This window comes from Hemiscyllium ocellatum, chromosome 1, assembly GCF_020745735.1.
Source record: "Hemiscyllium ocellatum isolate sHemOce1 chromosome 1, sHemOce1.pat.X.cur, whole genome shotgun sequence".
NCBI classification, from domain to species: domain Eukaryota; kingdom Metazoa; phylum Chordata; class Chondrichthyes; order Orectolobiformes; family Hemiscylliidae; genus Hemiscyllium; species Hemiscyllium ocellatum.
The window spans coordinates 156,163,315-156,184,359 of NC_083401.1; the positions used below are offsets into that span (position 1 = coordinate 156,163,315).

Consider the following 21,045-nt stretch of genomic DNA (forward strand, 5'->3'; position numbering starts at 1 on the left):
GGATGTTGCCAGGGTCGGAGGATTTGAGCTATAGGGAGAGGCTGAACAGACTTGGATTGTGTTCCCTGGAGCATCGGAGGCTGAGAGGTGACCTTATAGCAATTTACAAAATTATGAGGGACATGGATAGGGTAAATAGGCAAAGTGTTTTTCCTGGGGTTGTGGAGTCCAGAACTGGAGAGCATAGGTTTAGGGTGAGAGGGGAAAGATGTAAAAGAGATCTAAGGGGAAACTTGTCCACTCAGAGGGTGGTATGTGTATGGAATGAGCTGCTAGAGGAAGTGGTGGTGGCTGGTACAATTGTAACATTTAAAAGGCATCTGGATGAGTATATGAATAGGAAGGGTTTGAAGGGACATGGGCCAAGTGCTGGCAGGTGGGACTAGATTGAGTTGGGCTAGCTGGTCGGCATGGAGGGGTTGGACTGGAGGGTCTGTTTCCGTGCTGTACATCTCTATGTCTCTTCCTCACTATCAACAATTCCTCCTAATTTTGTATCACCTACAAACCTACTAATCATACCTTGTACATTCACGTCCAAATCATTTATGTAAATAACAAATAACAAAAGGTCCCAGCACTGACCCCTGTGACACACTAGTCGCAAGCCTCCTTTCCAAGGAACAACCTTCAACCATCACCCTCTGCTTCCAACCATCAAGTTAATTTTGAATCCAATTAGCTATCTCTCCCTGGATCCCATGCAATTAACTTTCATGACTAGTTAGCCATGTGGGACCTCAAAGGCCTTACTAAAGTCCATATAGACAACATTTGCTGCCCTGCCCTCATCTAAACCTCTTGGTTATCTCTTTGAAAGATTCTGGCAACAATTGTCAGACATGACTTCCTGCACACAATTCCATGCTGACTATCCCTAATCAGACCAAACTTTGGCTGATCTGTCCCTCAGTATCCTCTCCAATAACTTACCTACCACTGAAGTCAGGCTCACTGACATGTAGTTCCCTGCCTTGTCTTTGCTACCTTTCTTAAATAACATCCCAATTCCTCTACTCAATGCCTAGATTGATGAGGGCCAGCATGTTAAATACCTTCATCATCATATCAAATAATATTAGCCACCCTCCAGTTTTCCAAAACTTCACCAGTGGCTAGAGATGAAGCAAAAATCTCTGCAAGGGCCTCTGCAATTTCTTCCCTAGCCTCCTACAGTGCCAGAGGACTTGATCAGGCCCCAGGGATTTTTCCACCTTAATGTGGTTTAAGGCTGCAAACACCTTCTCTCTGGTAATACGTATGCAGTTCAAAATATGCCCACTTGCTTCTTTTATTTCCATAGCATCCATGATTACTCCTCTGTGTTTACTGAGGAAACAATAATCATTAAAAATTTCCATCTCCTGTGGCTCCACACATAGACTGCCAAGTTGAACTTTAAGGGAACCTATTCGCTCCCTCGCCACCCTTTTACTCTTATTCATAGCTATAGAACCTCTTGAGATTATCTTTAACCTTATCTGGCAGATCAATCTCATACCTTCGTTTTGCTCTTCTGATTTCCCTCTACAGTGTGCTCTTACACTTTTTATAGTCATCCAAAGATTCACTTGAGCCCGACAGATTAAACCCAATGTGTACTGCCTTCTTTTTCCTGACTAGAGCCTCAATATCCCAAGTCAGCCAGGGATCCCTAAACCTGATAGCTTTGCCCTTTACCTTAATAGGGATATACTTTTAACAGGCTCCCATTGCTAGTCATTCATTTTCTTTCAAACATTCACCCTATCAACCTCTGCTAGATTCTGCCTAATGGCCCCAAAATTGGTCTTGGTCCAGTTTAGCACCTTAACCGGGGACCTTTATTCATAACTATGTTAAAACTAAGAGAGTTATGGTCACTGGACTCAAAGTGCTCTGCAACTGACACTTCAGTCACTTGCCTGACCTCATTTCCTCAGAGGAGGTTCAGTGTTGTACTGTCCCGAGTAGGGCCCTCTATTGTTTTAGGAAACTTTTCCTGAACACATTTGACAAACTCCACCCTGTCCGTGTCTTTTATACTCTGGGTGGCCAAGCCAATACAGGGGAATATAAAATCTCCAACCAACACATACTGTTATTCCTAAGATATCTGCAATCTCTCTATACATCTGCTCCTCTAGTACCCGCTGGCTACTTGGGGATCTATAATACAGTCTCAACAAAGTGACCATCCCCTTCTGTTTCACCATATGACTTCATTTGATAACCACATAAGAATAGCCTCTCTAATGTCCTTCCTTATCAAAACAGCAACTCCCCCTCTCACTTCTTGTATTTCTGTCACACCTATAGCTTCTGTATCTTGGAACACTGAGTTGCCAGTCCTGCGCTTCTCTCAGCCATGGATCAGTCCCCAGAGCCAATCAATATGTTGAGCTCATCTGCCTTACTAGTCTGGCCACGTGCACTGAAATAACTTTAAACCAGAAGTCTTTTCCTCCCATATATTGTGCTTCCGACTACCCTGAATAGTAAACTTGATCTCGACGGCCAATGTATTTTCCCCTAACTTCTCAATGGCCCCTCTCATATTCAGAGTCCCACTGCCCTGTCAAACTAGTTTAAACCCTCCTGGGTAACACTACCAAATCTCCCCGCAAGGATACTGGTTGCCCCACCACGCCCCCCTCCCTTAACCGTCTCCACCCCCCCCCGCCCTTAACTGCCTCCACCCCCCCCCCCCCCCTCCTAATGATGCAAGGACTCAAAACCCTGCCCACTTAACCAGTTTCTCATCCATGCTTCATCTGGCCTATTTTTCTATTTCTATCCTCACTGGCGCGTGGCACTGGGAGTAATCTGGACATCACTAGCCTTGATGCCCTGCTTTTTAACTTCTTATCTAACTCCCTATATTCATTTTGCAGGATCCTATCCCTTTGTTTACCTATGTCTTTTGTACTGACAAGCACAATGTGTCTTTTTGCCAATAAGCTATATATCTGAAATGTGATGGAAACAAAGTGCTGAAGATTACAGCGGATCAGGGAGCATCTATGGAGGGAAAGCAAACTACGACTTTCTCTCCATGGATGCTGCCTGACCAACTGTGATGTCAGCATTTTTTGTTTTCAGTACAAATTCCAGCATCTGCAGTAACTTGCTCCTACATTTGAAATATAGTCTTTGTTGTAATGCAAGAAATGTGGCATCCAATATGTACACAGCAATGTGAAAATGACCAAATATTCTTCAATTAACATGACAAAAGTAGAATAAGTATTAGCTAAGATACTGGAAATAACTCTCCAGCTCAGCTTCAACATATTGCCAAGGGATTGTTACATCCACATGGAGTCATACTGGGTTTCCGTTTAATGTTTCACCTGAAAGATGGCACCTCCAATGCTGGACCGGTCTCTGAGAAATGCAAAGCAATATCAACCCTTGATTTCTGTGACTAATCCCCGGAGTGACACCTGAATCTTTTGCCCCCAAGGTGAGAGCAATACCAAATAAGCGATGGCTGGCCTGTCAATATTAGAAAGGAGATGAGGAAGAAATATTACAGCAGATCTATGAAATGCAGAACAACAATCATGGGAGGTCTTCAATGCTGCCAAATAAGCTCGTAAGAAAGGAGGGGAGATTTAAGTTTCTTTCGGAAGTGTGTACAGGACATTCATTCACCAGCAATGATGGCTAGGCCAGAATTTGTCACTCATTGCTTAGCATCCCTGAGAAAATAATGGTGAGCTACCCTCATGGACAGCTGCAGTGCTTTTGATGTAGAAATACCTTCAGTGCTATTAGGGGAGGAAGTACCTGGACATTGTACATTCTTGATTGCAGTTAGGTCAAACTCCAAGAAATAAGAAATCAATCAGAACAGACAAGATAAAGAAAACACTTAGCAACTGTGATCAAGCTGTATTAAAAGGTTAGTATAAAAATTAAGGAGGACATGATTAAGACAGAGACTGAGGCAGTAAATTAGAAGATAAAAAGCTGATTTAAAAGTGGATGATAAATGGATCAAGGGAAAGTGAACTACAAAATGTATTGAAATATGAACTCATTTATTTGTGATCAAATGAGTCCAAGATAAAAATAACTATTGAAATATCAGAGTACACCAGTCTAGATTACAATATAGAATACCTGCATAGTAACGCATCATGTTAAAGACACAACATAAATTTAATTGTTACTGAGTTCCAAAAAAAAAGGCATTTAACAAAGAGAGTAGATATGCCATAAATGAAACAAATTCAGAGAGGCTAAAAACTCCTCAGCTCATTAGATTGCATGAGCACACATTAGAAGTCGCCATGGTAAAGAAAACAAAAACACTTCGTTTTTTTTTTACAAAAATTCATCAGAAGTAGTGCTAGTGTTACGATTCACATGAAGGAACTATAAGCCAAAAATAAGGAAATTGACTGAATTACTGCCAAATGAAGAAATTACCAACAAAATTCCACTCTTTGGATTAAGAGTTAGAACCAGTGAATTAAATGCTAAATGAAAACAGAAAATGTTGGAAAAACCTAGCTTGTTTGGCCCTTCTGTGAAGAAAAAAATAGGGCCAACATAGAGTCCAATATGACCACCCTCAGATCGAGAAGTTCCAGGACAAGATTAGAAGGCTGATAATAAGGCATGGAGAATCCATGGCTATGTAAATAAAGGCAAAGAATCCAACAGCAAGCTGCCTGATACTAATTTTAAAATTACTCAACTGACCAATTATGCTTGTCAGAAAACAAGAAGAGATTTGTCTAAATATCAAAGAGTAAGCAGAGAAATTTAAAAGGCAATTTGTCAGCAGTGTAAAATCTTGAAGAGTATTGAGGGAATGAATCGGAAAATAGTCTCTAGTGGCAGGAGGATCGATACCAAATTAAGATAACTGGCAAAAGAATTACACACACTAGAAAGAAGGCACTCACACTATAATTCACTATGGTCTGAGGAAGGGTTGGTGAATAGTGGTAGGGGTGAAAATGTGTTGCTGGTTAAAGCACAGCAGGTTAGGCAGCATCCAAGGAACAGGAAATTCGACGTTTCGGGCCAGAGCCCTTCATCAGGAGGCTCTGGCCCGAAACGTCGAATTTTCTGTTCCTTGGATGCTGCCTAACCTGCTGTGCTTTAACCAGCAACACATTTTCAGCTCTGATCTCCAGCATCTGCAGACCTCACTTTTTACTCGAATAGTGGTAGGGGTCCAGGAAGACATTGCTCAATTTCCTTCCAAACTAGTCATGCTGTTCATTCCTCAATGACAATGGACTTCTTACTGTTCATTGCAATTAGGATTAGAAGATCTATATCATTGCTTTAAAAATAAACATAATTTTTTGTTTCTATTCTGGGGAGGAAAAGACAAAAGTAAGTTAAAGACATGGAACACCTTCTCAGTCCTACATAATTAGTGCTGTTTAAAGTCATTCACAATACACGAAAAATGAAAACGAAAAAAATAAACATGAATGTGTGCTAAGTTGACAGGTGCAGGCTACAGCACTCAGTTAAGCTAACTGAGCAACATCTGCCATTGAATCATTGGTTAAGGCTGTCAGAAATCACCCCTGTTCTGCTAAAATTAATCTAGGCAATCTAAGTTGATGAAATCATTAAAGGAACAGAACTTACACCCATATGCTAAGCTGATTCACCTACTGAGTCTACTTAGAGGCAAACTCTACTTAATTTTAACGATAGAAGCCATTGGAACTACTGGCCACAACCCTACAAATTCAACCATTCATTCCAGACAAACAACACTGACTTATTGTTGAGGGTCTTTTATCTTTACCTACATTTAATCATTTTAAGTTCTTTAATTAGTAACTTTAGCAGTTCACAGCAATAAATTAAGTTCTTGGTTAAGAATAAAGTTTTGGTGCTGGTTATTTTTAAATTGACTCACTCAAATTATAAGGGGCTATACACAAGTTCTTAGTTCAGGTCACTGAGCAAATCTTTTTACATGGTTGTAATGTTTGGAAAATAACCCTGTTTTCACAAGAAAGCGTAGTCAAACCCTATTGGATAAGTGACAATTCTTCACTGAAAAATTATTCTTCGCTGAAGAATTGTGAGATTGAAGTCTAAGATGCGTGAAAACTAACTTACTGCTTGAGTTGCTCTGCAAAGATGTACTGAGTGAAATCCTTCACTGCAGGGGCAAAGTAAAGCATCTCTTGTAGCTTTATTTCCTTAACAGTGACGTCTTCAGTAGAATTGAAACGTAGGACGTAAAATGGCTGAGAAACTGGACCAAACACCTCAAATACCTAAGGTGCAAGCAGAGAATCGAAACAAACTTTAGACACTTATCAGAAAATGCATAATACAAAAATAATGAAGTCAAGTTGCATGGAGATTGCTTCATTAAAATCATTTCAAAAGGGAATTTTTCAAAGAAATAGAAATATTAGATAAAATAATTGCAAGAAATTTTCACCAAGTGAATTAACATACTCTATCATGTCAATTAACTAAAACAATCCTAACCTCCTTTTTGGAAATACATTCATTCGTATTGAATATATTTGTGAGCAGCTGAATTCTCGCTGATTCCTTGTTATGATGATGGATCAGAACCCCAAAAATATTTATTGATACATTTTGTAATGCAGAGTGAAATGCATTTCCTAAAAAAGGACTGCTGCAGAGAGAAAAAAAAACTTTGGATACAAATTCAGAGACTGTCTGGCAAAGTCCTGTGTAAAAACCCATGGAATGTCACACCTGCCTCAGTAGTCATAGTTCCTGGTGACACCCCACCATCAATACTCATGGGTTCCAACATCCCCAGTCATGCTTCTCAGCATCTCCCTCTGTCAGCAAATTTAGGTAACCCACAAAGAGTTTCATAAGCAAGAAAATGCGTGTTTAATGTGTGTTTCTGTTCGTGTGAATGGCAAGGCTGGCAGCAGTAGGGAACACTGGATGACGAGAGATACTAAGGCTCTAGCAAAGAAGTCGGCAGCGGCATATTAAATTTATAGGCAGCTGGGATCAAGTAAATCCCTTGAGGAGTTTAGAGTATGTAGGAAATCGGGAGGCCAAAAAGAGGACATGAGATATCTTTGGATTCTCCTTTACCGCAAGTGACAAAGAGATCCAAAAAGAGTAACTAGGGGATAAAAAATAGGGTCTTAAAGATCAAACAGGCCATCTATGTGTGGAATCACAGACAGGAAGAGGTCCTAAATAATATTTCACAACAGTATTTACAGTGGAGAAAGACAGGGAAGTGAGGGAACTCGGGGAAATAAATAGTAATGTCTTGAAAAGAGACCACGTTACAGAAGAGGTGGTGCTGGGGTTCTTAAAATGAATAAATGTAGATAAGTTCCCAGGACATGATCAAGTGTATCCCAGGACATTATGGGAAGCTAGGGAAGAAATTGTGGAGTCCCCAGCAGAGATATTTATACCATCAACAGCCATGGACAAGGTCCCAGAAGACTGCAGGGTGGTTAATGTTGTGCCATTATTTTAAAAAGGCTGCAAGGAAAAGTCAGGGAACTAAAGACCAGTGAGTCTAATGCCAGTGGTGGGCACATTGTTGCAGGGGATTCTAAGAGACAGGATTTACATGCATTTGGAAAGGCAAGGAATGATTAGCGATAATCAGCATGTGTTAGGAAAATCATGCCGTATAAATTTGATTTTTTTTTTGAAGAGGTGACCAAGAAGATAGATGAAGGCAGAGCTTTGGCTACATAGACTTTTGCAAGGCCTTCGACAAGGGTCCACGTGATAGACTGGTTCATAAGGTTAAATCACGTGGGATTCATGGAAACCTCGCAAACTGGGTACAAAATTGGCTTGAAAGTAGGAGACAGGGTGGTGGTAGAAGATTGCTTTTTGGGCTGGAGGCCTGTGACATAAGGATCGATGCGGGTCCACTGTTGCTTGTCACTTCATTAAATGATTTGGATATGAATATAGGATACCTAGTTAGTAAATTTGCACATGATACCAAAATTGATGGCGGTGGTTATCCAAGAGTACAATGGAATCTTGATCAGCTGGTCCAGTCGGCCAAGCAAAGGCAGACAGACTTTATTCCAGGTAAATGTGTTTTATTAAGACAAGCCAGGACAGGACTTAACATAATTAATGTTATGGCCCTAGGGAGTACTGTCAAACCAAGATATCTAGTGGTGCAGGTACGCAGCACCTTGAAAATGGCTTCATAGATCAAGGTGGTCGTGAAGGCAGCATTTGGCCTTCACTGGTCAGAGCAATTAGTATAGGAGTTGGGATGTCACATTATAACCGGACAAAGACATTGGTAAAGCCACATTTGGAGTACTGCACACTATTCTGGTCACCCTCATATATGAAGGATGTTATTAAACTGGAAAGGGTGCAAAAAAGGTTCTCAAGGCTGTTACTGAGACTGGAAGTTCTGAGTTAAAAGGAGAGGCTGGGACTTTTTCCCCCTAGATCATAGGAGACTGAGACCTTACTGACTTTTATAAAATCATGAGGGGCATAGACAAGTTCTTTTCCCTGGGGTAAAGGATTCTGAAACTAGAAGGCATAGCTTTAAAGTGAGAGGGATGAGATTTAAAAGGGACGGAAGGGGCAACATTTGCAGACAGGATACTGTGTATATGGAAGAAGCTGCCAGAAAGTGAAGGAGGCAGGCGCAATCACAACATTTAAAATACATTTGCACAGGTACGAAGATAGATAAGGTTTAAAGGAATACGGGCCAAATGCAGACAAATTAGACTAGTTGAGTTTAGGAATGTTGGTCGAAGGGTCTGTCTCCATGCTGTATGATACTATGATTCCACACAATTTAAGACTTATCAGTTATTAAGAATTCTAATGAAATTACCTTCCCAACTGAAGCGTTGTCCTTTCTGAATAGAATAGTTTCCTCATTCACTGGTGGCATGTCCTTCAGCGATTTTACAATAACTGGAAACAAAAAGAGAAAGAAAGTCAGAAGTGACATTGAAATGTTCACATATAGAAGACAAAAAACAGAAAACAACTCCACAAGGAATCTTTGGTAAATTTGCAGGTGAACCACCGTTTGATCATTTAAATTGCCCATATCCTCAGTCAGGCAAGGAATGATTGTTTATGTAACAATTTGTTAGTGTGAATTGAACCATTGAGTATCAAACGATTGTCTCCATGGCTATCACTAACTTCATCTAGTCTGGGGATCTCCCTCCTAGAACCTCCCATCTCATGGGCCCCCCAACTCAAAGTCCAAAATCCACCAACAAGACTGCTCAGGCAGACTATTTCAGCCTGCTCCTGCTCCTACCCCACAGAACTTACTTTTTACTATCTTGAATCACTTTTCTCTCTCATTGTCCAGTCCTTCCCCATGTATATTTTGACACCTTATGTTGGTTACAAAATTTCCAGTTTGCCAGCACCATCTGTCTCCTCTTCACCGCAGACATGCAATTCTTCGACGAGTCCATCTCCATCTGGATGGTCAGAGGGCCCGCCACATCTCCTTGAGAGAAGACCTGAACCATGCCCATCCACCAGCATACTCCTCCACCTACCTCAGCTCGGCTTTACTTTCACCTCCTCTCAAAGTGAAGTTGTTCACTTTCTTCAGGTCAAAGGTGTGGCCGTGGATAGCCACATGGGCTACGTCCATCTCTTTGTGGGTTATGTGAGACATTCTTTGTTCTACTTGGGTGCTTCCTCATATTTCTTCCTCTTGTACATCTATGGCACATTGCAGCTGCTTCAGTTTCCTTGCCAGAATCAAAAGAATTTATCAATTTTGCTTCCAATTCTCACTCTACTCTCACCTGCACCTGATGTATCTCCGACTCCTCTCTTCCTCAACATCTCCTTTCCCATTTCTGTAGATAAGCTAGCCATCAATATCCATTACAAACAATTGACTCCAAGTCACTTTATATATATTCTCACAGCCTGCTGCCTGTAAGGACTCCAGTCCAACCTCCCAGTTTCTCCATCTTATCTGTTCTGATGATGCTACATACTGTAGGGACGGCCTCAGAAACATCCACCCTTTTCTTCGAATGAGGATTTCCCACAAAAGTGAATGACAGGGCCTCAGCCAGGTCCAATCTATTTCCCATACTCTGCCCTCACCCCTTCCCTACAATTGCAGGGGTCCCCAGGGTCCTCAATTTCCACCTTACCATCCTCTGTATCAAAAGCATCACACACAATTATTTTCATCACCTCAAGTGGAATGCCACTACCAGACACATGGTTCCAGTAGAGGGGACTACTCCCTCCAGGTCCCCTAGTCCACTTTTCCTCCATTCCCAACAGCAACACACACTCCATGGCACGTTCCCAGGTAATCACAGAAGGTTCAACGCTTGCCCATTTACCTCTTCCCTCATTACCAAATAACCCAGACAGACCTTCCAAGTGAAGCAGTGATCTACCTACACTACTAGTCTACTCCATTCCTTTCTCACAATCTGGTCTTCGAGACATTGGAAAGACGAAGCACTAATTGGGTGATCACTTAGCTGAATAGCTACCCTTGGTCCATAAAGAGGACTCTAAGCTCCCAGCTGCTTTGCCACTTCAAAACATACCACTTTTCTCCAACGTCAACACTTTTGTATCAGGCCTGCTGCAGAGCTCCAGCAAGGCTCAATGTACGCTGAAGGAACACTACTTCATATTCCACTGAAGCACCTGATAGCTTTCAGTACTCAACACTGAGTTTAACAATTTCAAAACATGATCACCCTCCTCAATATCAGTTTCCCTCCTCCCATTCCCCTAGACATGCACTGTATGGGTTGCTCCCTGCATAGGCAACTCCTTTTCACCTGTTCACAGTTCTTGTAGCACTTCACCCAGCATTCATCTCTCTTGGGCTATTACCCGCTATTGCTTTGTTTGTCTATCCCCTTTTCTCTCTCTGAACACTGTCTCCATGTATTATATTCATTATACTCCCCAACCCCCCAAAAACCTAGCCATCAGGCATAAATGTCACCCTGTCCCAGCTACTAGCGTCAGCCTGATGATTGGTCACTGAACTTTGAACATTAAATTTGATGTTCTCTCAACAGATGCTGCCAAATCTGTTGTGCTTCTCCGCTATTGTTTTAATTCACTAGCATCAATGCTGAAGCTTTGGTAAGCATCATCAGTGAGATAATACTGAATCTCATAGAACTTCCCATCGTACATTCTTGATAACATACAAAGATACCTAGCAAGTAAAAATTAGCAAGATAACATTTATTGCGCTCAGTTCTGGTGCAAACAGAAGCAGCAAAATATTGGCCTAACATATAGGAACAAATGACCGCAGATGCTGTATTGGAAACAACAATGCTAGATATCACAGCTAGTCAGATAGCGTCCATGGAGGAAGAGAGTAAGCAAAAGCTTCCGAGTCAAGATGACCCAATCTTTGGGTGGCACATTGGTTCAGTCGTTAGCACTGCTGCCTCACAGTGCCAGGGACCCAGGTTCAATTCTCGCCTTGTGCAATTGTCTGTGTGGAGTTTGCACATTCTCCCAGTGTCTGCGTGGGTGCTCTGGGTGCTCCAGTTTCCTCCCAGAGTCCAAAGATGTGCAGGTCAGGTGAATTGGCCATGCTAAATTGCTCATAGTGTTCAGGAATGTATAGGTTAGGTGTATTAATCAGGGAAAATGTCAAGTATTAGGGCAGGGAAATGGGTCTGGGTGGGTTACTCTTCGGCAGGTCAGCGTGGACTTGTTGGGTCAAATGGCCTGTTTCCACACTGTAGGGATTCTATGATGATCTTTATCAGAGCCTAAGTGAAGTGTGGAGGAACAGCATTCATGCTATAGTTCTGGGGAGTGGTGGTGGGGGTAGTTGTTACAGGGTGCTGGTGGAGAAAAGATGTTAATAGTTTACATTAAGAGATCGGAATGCAAGAACTGCAGAACAATGGTGTGCCTCTGGCCAGACTTGAAAGGACAGTAAGTGGAATGGGGGAAGGGAGGACATGATAACAAGTTAAAAGAAAAGAAATTGGCCACATTTAAAGATACTGAACTCTATATCAAGTCCAGAAGGCTGTAAAGTTCCTAGTCTGAAGATCAGATGTTGTCCCTCCAGTTTGCACTGTGTTTCACTGGAACACTGCAGCATACAGAGGACAGACAGGTGGGCATGTGAGCAGGACGCGGTTTTAAAATGACTGGCTACTGGAAGGTCAGGATCCTGCTTGTGCACAGACCAGTGGTGTTCTGCAAAATGGTCACCCAGTCTGCATTTGGTTTCTCCAATGTAGAATAGACCACATTAGGTGTGGTAAATACAAGCTGCTTCACCTGAAAGGTCCTTGGATGGTGAGCAGGGAGGTGGTGAAGGGACAAGTTAAAATTCTTAGAGGAATTATGAAATGGACTTCAGCAGATTAATGACCACTCAAGGCAATTGAGATAGGCAACAAATATCAAGACATGCTAATGACAGCCATCAAAATTCCAAAAATTAAAAAAGAGAAAGAACATATTCAACCTCAATTTTACATACTCATGCGAACAATAATCATTGACTATTTTAATTAACTTTATCAAGCTACAACCAAAGCAGTTTGCAATGTTGAACAATTTAAAGCTTAATAGTTCAGTCTAATATTGATGATTTACTAAGAAACATCACAAAATCCTGGTCCCTTTGCAGCTCCTTAGCTCCAGAATGATTGCTTTAATTTTGATCGGAATCATGTCACTTATCAAACAGCAATAAAATGCCAAATCACTACTTATTATGAAGGATGCATTTAAAGTCCCCCCAAAAAAGTCCAGACTGAAGTGTCTTCAGTCACTATGTTATTAATTTGAAAAGTATTCATCTGTGTATATTATGTCCCATGGCTTCCTGTATTCAGAGGTATGTGGCATTAAATTCCAGATAATCAATAAACCATTCACTTAGTCATTTTTGAAAGAGGTACAAAAGCACTGATTGCAACCTTTTTAACAAATTTCCTCACATTAGAGACTGCTAAATGTGGCTGTAACAAAGACCGGCTATGAGCTTCAGCAAACAAAGTCACAATTGTACTGAAGCCTGAACGGATTTATTTTCCGGACAGAAGTTGTTTGTTGTGTGATCAGAGAGTTCATACTGCACTTCACAGATCAAAGCAAATGTCAGGGCTTCTATTACACAAGAACAGGGCTCAAGATTCTAGCAGTGTGCTGAAACACAGTAGAATGTGAAGATAGGAGAGCACATCATAAACAAAATTAAAAGCTGAGAACGTGAGGGTGGCAATGGAGTCTGGGGCGGGGAGGCAAGAGCTTCTTCGTGCCTTAGCACCTAATAGCATGCGTAAGTTCCAGGCAGTAAGCATTTGAAATTGCATTTTGCATTTTAGCGCTTCATGCAAATTACTGCATGGAGCAAATCAAAACCAACTGTAATTACCAGAAATGAAAGAGTAATCCAGGTGAAAGGAAAATGAGGGCTCTCAGGAAGTGCTCTTACCCAATAGACTAAACATAGTTGCGATGGAGGAAAAAATGAAAGGTTGTTTGGAGGACAACCAAAAGGTTATACTAACTAGGGGGAATAGATAGCATCCTTTGTAAACAGGATCAATAGTCCTACATGGTATGTTGCAGACCTAATGAAAAATATTTTAAAAACAGCTTGAAAGAGTATTGGAGCATGAAAGGGAGGATGTAGTCAGTGTGGTTCTTGGTGAGATTAGAAATGCTGGAAAGAATAAGCAAAATATTCTATTTCTGATGTTCGAGACACCACCCATGCCCTCCACTTCCTCCAAGACTTCTGTTTCCCTGGCCCCCACCGCCTCATCTTCACCATGGATATCCAGTCCCTCTACACCTCAATCCGCCATGACCAGGGCTTCCAAGCCCTCAGTTTCTTCCAATCCCAACGTCCCCAACAGTACCCTTCCACCGACACTCTCATTCGTTTGGCCGAACCGGTTCTCACCCTTAACAATTTCTCCTTCGAATCCTCCCACTTCCTCCACATCAAAGGGCTAGCCATGGGCATCCATATGGACCACAGCTATGCCTGTTGCTTTGTCGGCTATGTAGAACAGTCCATCTTCCGTGGTTACACCGACACCACTCCCCACCTCTTCCTCCGCTACATTGATGACTGCATTGGTGCCACCTCACGCTCCCGCGAGGAGGTTGAGCAATTAATCAACTTCACCAGCACATTCCACCCTGACCTTAAATTTACCTGGACCATCTCTGACACCTCCCTCCCCTTCCATCTCCATTAATGATGACCAACTTGACACCAACATTTTTTTTTACAAACCCACAGACTCCCACAGCTACCTGGATTACACCTCTTCCCACCCTACCCCCTGCAAAAATGCCATCCTGTATTCCCAATTCCTCCGCCTCCGCCGTATCTGCTCCCAGGAGAACCAGTTCCATGACAGAACACACCAGATGGCCTCCTTCTTTAGACACCGCAATTTCCCTTACCGTGTGGTTAAAGAGGCCCTCCAATGCATCTCGTCCACATCCCACACCTCTGCCCTCAGACCCACCCCTCCAACCGTAACAAGGACAGAACCCCCCTGGTGCTCACCTTCCACCCTACCAACCTTCGCATAAACCAAATCATCCGCCGGCATTTCCGCCACCACCAAACAGACCCCACCACCAGGGATTGTTTTCCCTCCCCACCCCTTTCGGCCTTCCGCAAAGACTTCCCTCCGTGATTACCTGATCAGTTCCATACCCCCCAACACCCCACCCTCCTGTCCTGGCACCTTCCCCTGCCACCGCAGGAATTGCAAAACCTGTGCCCACACCTCCTCCCTCACCTCCATCCAAGGCCCTAAAGGAGCCTTTTCCATTCAAAGTTTTACCTTCCGCCTCGGAACACTTCAACCCCAGGGCATCAATGTGGACTTCAACAGTTTCCTCATTTCCCCTTCCCCCACCTCACCCCAGTTCCAAACTTCCAGTTCAGCACTGTCCCCATAACCTGTCCTACCTGCCTATCTTCTTTTCCACCTATCCACTCCACCCTCCTCTCTGACCTATCGCCTTCATCCCCACCCCCATCCACCCATTATACTCTTTGCAACCTTCCCGCACCCTCCTCCCTGCCTCTCTGACCTATCACCTTTATCCCCACCCCCACTCACCTATTGTACTCTATGCTACTTTCTCCCCAGCCCCACCCTCCTCTCATTTATCTCTCCACCCTTCAGGCTCTCTGCCTGTATTCCTGATGAAGGGCTTTTGCCCGAAATGTCGATTTTCCTGCTCCTCAGATGCTGCCTGAATTGCTGTGCTTTTCCACCACCACTCTGTTCCAGAATAGAACTAGGAGTTTGGAGCAAAGTCCTTTCGTAAAAAAAATACACAATACTTCATGTGTTAGAATCGTTGGATTACTACAGAAGCTACATTTACGTTGTTACAGGGATAAGAAAATTGAATTTTTGAGTGCGAGCAGCAGCGGAGGTAAGACGAACCCGAAAGACTGCAGCTAAGGGAAGGCAGTTTAAAATTACTTACCGGTAGCGGACAGCGGTGTTTTCCCTTTCACAGAAGGAGCAGGAGCAGCGGGGGGAAGTGACGAGGACCAGAGGGACAGCCGGGAAGGAAAGCAGTGACCATATATGTCAGCAAGGAAGCTAAACCCGAGACTCTACAACTGTAGTGTCTCCCACCCGCCCTCCTCCTCTAACCTAGTTAATAAGGTAAGGTTCATTCTAAAATTCCTCCATTGAATATAAGTTTGTTATTAATTGTATAGCAACTTGAACTAAGCTTTCTACTTTAGTACTGAGTGAGTGTTAAGATAAGTCGGGTATGGATGCTAGGGCAGTTGCTTGCTCCTCCTGCAGAATGTGGCAGGTGGGAGACATGGCACACGTCTCCGCTGGCTACATCTGCGGGAGGTGCACCCAACTCCAGCTCTTTGAAAACTGTGTTAGAGCTGGATTGGAGCTGGAGCTGGAGCAACTACAGATCATTCAGGAGACTGAGAGGGTAATTGAAAGGAGTTATCGGGAGTTGGTCACTCCTAAGGCTCAGGACAAGGATAGATGGGTTCCAGTTAGTGGAAGGAAAGGAGACAGAGACAGTGCAGAGATCGCCTGTGGACATTCCCCTCAGCAAAAGTATACAGTTTTAGATACTGTCGGGGGGGGGGGGGGGGGGGGGGGGGGGGGGGGGGGGGGGGGGGAATGACCTACCAGAGGAAAGTCATAGCAGTCAGTTCTCTGGCACCGAGCCTGATACTGTGGCAAAGAAGGGAAGGGGGCAGAATAGAAAAGTACACGTGATAGGGGAACTGACAGGAGATTTTGTGGTCAGGATCGGGATTCCCGGAATGTATGTTGCCTCCCTGGTGCCTGGATCCGGGACGTCTCTCGATCAGGTGTATAAGGTTCTAAAAGGGGAGAGCGAACAGCCAGGAATCGTGTTACAAATTGGTGCTAATGATATAGCCAGGAAAAGGATCGAGGATATAAAAAGTGATTTCAGGGAGTTAGGATGGAAGCTGCAAAGCAGGACGAACAGAGTAGTGTTCTCTAGTTTACTACCGGTGCCACGAGATACCGAGGCAAGGAATAGAGTAGGCGCAGCTTAACACGTGCTGCGCAGCTGGTGTAGAAGGGAGGGCTTCAGATATGTAGATAATTGGGATGCCTTCTGGGGAAGGTGGGACCTGTACAAGAAGGACGGGTTGCATCTGAACTGGAAGGGGACCAATGTCCTGTAGCTCGCGAGGGTTTAAACTAGTATGGCAGGGGGGTGGGAACCTGAGCTGTATACCGGAGGTGAGAGTTGATGCAGATGAGGCAATAGCAAGAGGTAGACCAGCTAGTGGGAGGAATTTCCTGGGAAGGAACCAAGGGATCAGTTAAAGTGTGTTTGCTTTAACGCAAGGAGAATCAGTAATAAAAGTGATGACTTAGAGCATGGATCAGTACCTGGTGCTATGATGTTGTGGTCACAACAGAGACATGGGTTTCTCGGGGGCAGGAATGGTTGCTGGATGTTTCAGGGTTTACAGCATTTAAAAAGAATAGGGAGGGGGGAAAAAGAGGAGGGGGTGTAGCACTACTAACCAGAGAGGGTATCACAGCTACAGAAGCTTCCATTGTTGAGGAAGATCTGCCTACCGAGTCAGTATGGGTGGAAATTAGGAACAGCAAGGGAGCAGTCACCTCTTTAGGGGTTTACTACAGGCCCCCCAACAGCAGCAGGGAGAAGGAAGAAAGCATAGGTCGGCAGATTTTGGAAAAGTGTGGACGTAGTAGGGTTGTTGTAACGGGTGACTTTAACTTTCCCAATATTGATTGGAACCTCCTTCGAGCAGAAGATTTGAATGGAGCCGTTTTTGTAAGGTGTGTTCAGGAGGGTTTCCTAACTCAGTATGTTGACAGGCCGGTGAAGAGAGAAGCCATTCTACACTTGGTGCTCGGAAACGAGCCGTGGCAGGTATCAGACCTTATGGTGGGAGAGCATTTTGGTGATAGTGACCACAACTGCCTCACATTTTACATAGCTATGGAGAAGGAGAGGATTAGGCAAAATGGGAGGATATTTAATTGGGGAAGAGGAAACTATGATGCGATTAGACAGGAGTTAGGAAGCATGGATTGGGAGCAATTGTTCCATGTTAAAGGCACTATAGACATGTGGAAACTGTTTAAGGAACAGTTGTTGCAAGTGATGAATAAATATGTCCCTCTGACACAGACAAGAAGTGGTAAGATAAAGGAACCTTGGATGGCGAGTGCGGTGAAGCTTCTCATCAAAAGGAAAAGGTAGCTTACATAAGGTGGAGGAAGCTAGGGTCAAGCTCAGCTCTACAGGATTACAGGCAGGCGAGGAAGGAGCTCAAAAATGGTCTGAAGAGAGCCAAGAGGGGGCACAAGAAAGGCTTGGCAGAACGGATTAGGGAGAACACAAAGGCATTTTACACGTATGTGAGGAATAAGAAAATGGTCAAAGAAAGAGTAAGGCCGATTAGGGATAGCATAGGGAATTCGTGTGTGGAGTCTGAGGAGGTAGGGGAAGCCCTAAATGAGTTTTTTGCTTCTGTCTTTAAGAAAGAAACGAACTTTGTAGTGAATGAAACCTTTGAAGAGCAGGTGTGCATGGTGGAATGGATGGAGTTAGAAGAAGCTGATGTGCTGAAAGTTTTGTCAAACATTAAGATTGACAAGTCGTCAGGCCCGGACCAGATTTGTCCTTGGCTGCTTTGGGAAATGAGAAATACAATTGCTTCGCCACTTGCGAAGATCTTTGCATCCTCGCTCTCCACTGGAGTCGTACCTGAGGACTGGAGAGAGGCAAATGTAATCCCTCTCTTCAAGAAAGGAAATAGGGAAATCCCCGATAATTACAGACCAGTAAGTCTCACGTCTGTCACCTGCAAGATGTTAGAAAGGATTCTGAGGGATAGGATTTACGACCATCTGGAAGAGAATGACTTGATTAAATGCAGTCAACACGGCTTTGTGAGGGGCAGGTCATGCCTCACAAACCTTATCGAGTTCTTTGAGGATGTGACTAGAAAAGATGAGGTTCGAGCTGTGGATATGGTGTATATGGACTTCAGCAAGGCATTTGATAAGGTTCACCCATGGAAGGCTCATTCAGAAGATCAGGAGGAATGGGATACAGAGGAACTTAGCTGTCTGGATACAGAATTGGCTGGCCAACAGAAGACAGCGAGTGGTAGAAGGAGGAAAATATTCTGCCTGGATGTCTGTGGTGAGTGATGTTCCACAGGGCTCTGTCCTTGGGCCTTTACTGTTTGTAATTTTTATTAATGACTTGGATGAGGGGATTGAAGAATGGGTCAGCAAATTTGCAGACGACACAAAGGTTGGAGGTGTCGTTGACAGTATAGAGGGCTGTTGTAGGCTGCAGCGGGACATTGACAGGATGCAGAGATGGGCTGAGAGTTGGCAGATGGAGTTCAACATGGATAAATGCGAGGTGATGCATTTTGGAAGGTCGATTTTGAAAGCTGAGTACAGGATTAAGGATAGGATTCTTGGCAGTGTGGAGGAACAGAGGGATCTTGGTGTGCAGGTACGTAGATCCCTTAAAATGGCCACCCAAGTGGACAGAGTTGTTAAGAAAGCAGATGGTGTTTTGGCTTTCATTAACAGGGGGATTGAGTTTAAGAGTCGTGAGATCTTGTTGCAGCTCTATAAAACTTTGGTTAGACCGCACTTGGAATACTGTGTCCAGTTCTGGTCGCCCTATTATAGGAAAGATGTGGATGCTTTGGAGAGGGTGCAGAGGAGGTTTACCAGCCTGGACTGGAGGGCTTATCTTATGAAAGGAGGTTGACTGAGCTTAGACTTTTTTCATTGGAGAAAAGGAGGAGGAGAGGGGACCTAATTGAGGTAGATAAGACAATGAGAGGCATAGATAGAGTTGGTAGCCAGAGACTATTTCCCAGAGCAGAAATGACTAACATGAGGGGTCATAGTTTTAAGCTGGTTGGAGGAAAGTATAGAGGGGATGTCAGAGATGGGTTCTTTACAGAGTTGAGAGAGCATGGAATGCGTTATCAGCAGCAGTTGTGGAAGCAAGGTCATTGGGGACATTTAAGAGACTGCTGGACATACATATGGTCACAGAAATTTGAGGGTGCATACATGAGGACCAGTGGTCGGCACAACATCGTGGGCTGAAGGGCCTGTTCTGTGCTGTATTGTTCTATGTTCTAACACATGGCCAAAGAAGTGATGTGGGAAAGGAAGAAACTTTACTCTTCAGGCAACCTTCACTTTAAAAAGTAAAAAAGATTACACTGCAGCAGTTATAAATCTGTCAATAGTGGATTGGGGGGCTTTCAAGTCGAATATATAAAATTTACTCTCAGACAAACCAAAAGGAGTGATAGAGAATAGGTAAAATTATGCTGTTAGTGCTGTAGGTCAGAGGAGAACAAGTTTGGTATGATTACTTTTAGTATGTTCAGAAGGAATGAGTTTTAATCAGGCAAGCGAAAAATCGACCTATGCTGAAATCTGCTGTGAAAATATCTCAGTTGCAGATAAAGTTTGTAGCTACAATTAGGGTTTTAAACAGAATAAATAGCTAATTGTTACATTTGTAACAAATAAATTGCTCCTGCATATCCATGCCCTCAAATATAAGTAAAAACTCCACACCTATTGAACATTCACAGAACACTGCTTTTGCATTCAAAATTCTGTCAGTCAATAACTTATCTTCATTTTACTTCTCAAGGGGCTATAAAGGGTCAATCCTATGCATTAACATTATAGTGGAGACTTATCCCATTAAAGATCTGGAGCAAAATGAAACTTTCGATTTGCGGACAAGATATATCATACAATAACTGCAGAGTCCAGCGACAGCCACATTAGGGATCACTGGAAATGCACACACTCTTGATGGCTATTCTGGTTGGCTGTACTGCCGCAAGGCTAGGTTTTTGGTAGCTCTTGACATTTAGGGTTGTTGCTCTTGTTACTAATTTGTGTAACAGGCAAAAGCTCAATTCTATAAAATGCATCTTGCCCAAAGCAAAGAAAAAAAAAACTTAAGCATAGGATTAGGCAAAGGCATCACACAAGATACTGACCTTTATCATTATGTCAAGAACAGCTTTCACAATAGGAATCCTCTCAAACCCTTTAAAAAATCTAACCAAAATAGTAGAAGGTTTCCCAGAAGGTCTTCATCTGCTCTTTCCAGTAGGCAACATTTGCAACACAAGCATTAATACAAGTCATTCTACTACAACATACATTTTGTCAGCGTGAATTGGCTGTAAAGCGATTGACGAATTGCGGACACTGTTTGGATAACGTGAACTTTCTACTGAATGGGTATAGCGAATTGTTATTAGCAAACTTCTGCAGTGCGGTTTTCCATAGAAAATGGTGCTATGGTGCGAGGTTTCAGAGAAACATATCTATCGCGTTATAGCAGAACGACCTGAAGGCTAAACATGCAAATTCAATATCTTGTGTATGTAATTTACATACAAATTAATATACATTTAAGAATTACGATGCTATTGTAAACATTCATTGATTCAGCAATAGTTAATTAACATGAAATATAATTTGCAGACACATCTTAAAGATCAAGGGTTGAAAATTG

General features: G+C 43.1%; 1 protein-coding gene across 5 annotated transcripts in view; it reads right to left on the reverse strand.

The window, feature by feature from the left end:
* Positions 1-21,045, reverse strand: part of naf1 (nuclear assembly factor 1 homolog (S. cerevisiae)) — a 231,342-nt gene that overhangs the window by 44,619 nt on the left and 165,678 nt on the right. For all 5 annotated transcript variants that reach the window (XM_060826986.1, XM_060826978.1, XM_060826970.1 and 2 more), the window contains exons 5-6: positions 8,813-8,895; positions 6,085-6,245 (exon numbers count right to left, since the gene is read on the reverse strand). In XM_060826986.1, coding sequence (XP_060682969.1) covers positions 6,085-6,245; positions 8,813-8,895 — 244 coding nt within the window. The remainder of the gene's footprint in view (positions 1-6,084; positions 6,246-8,812; positions 8,896-21,045) is intronic.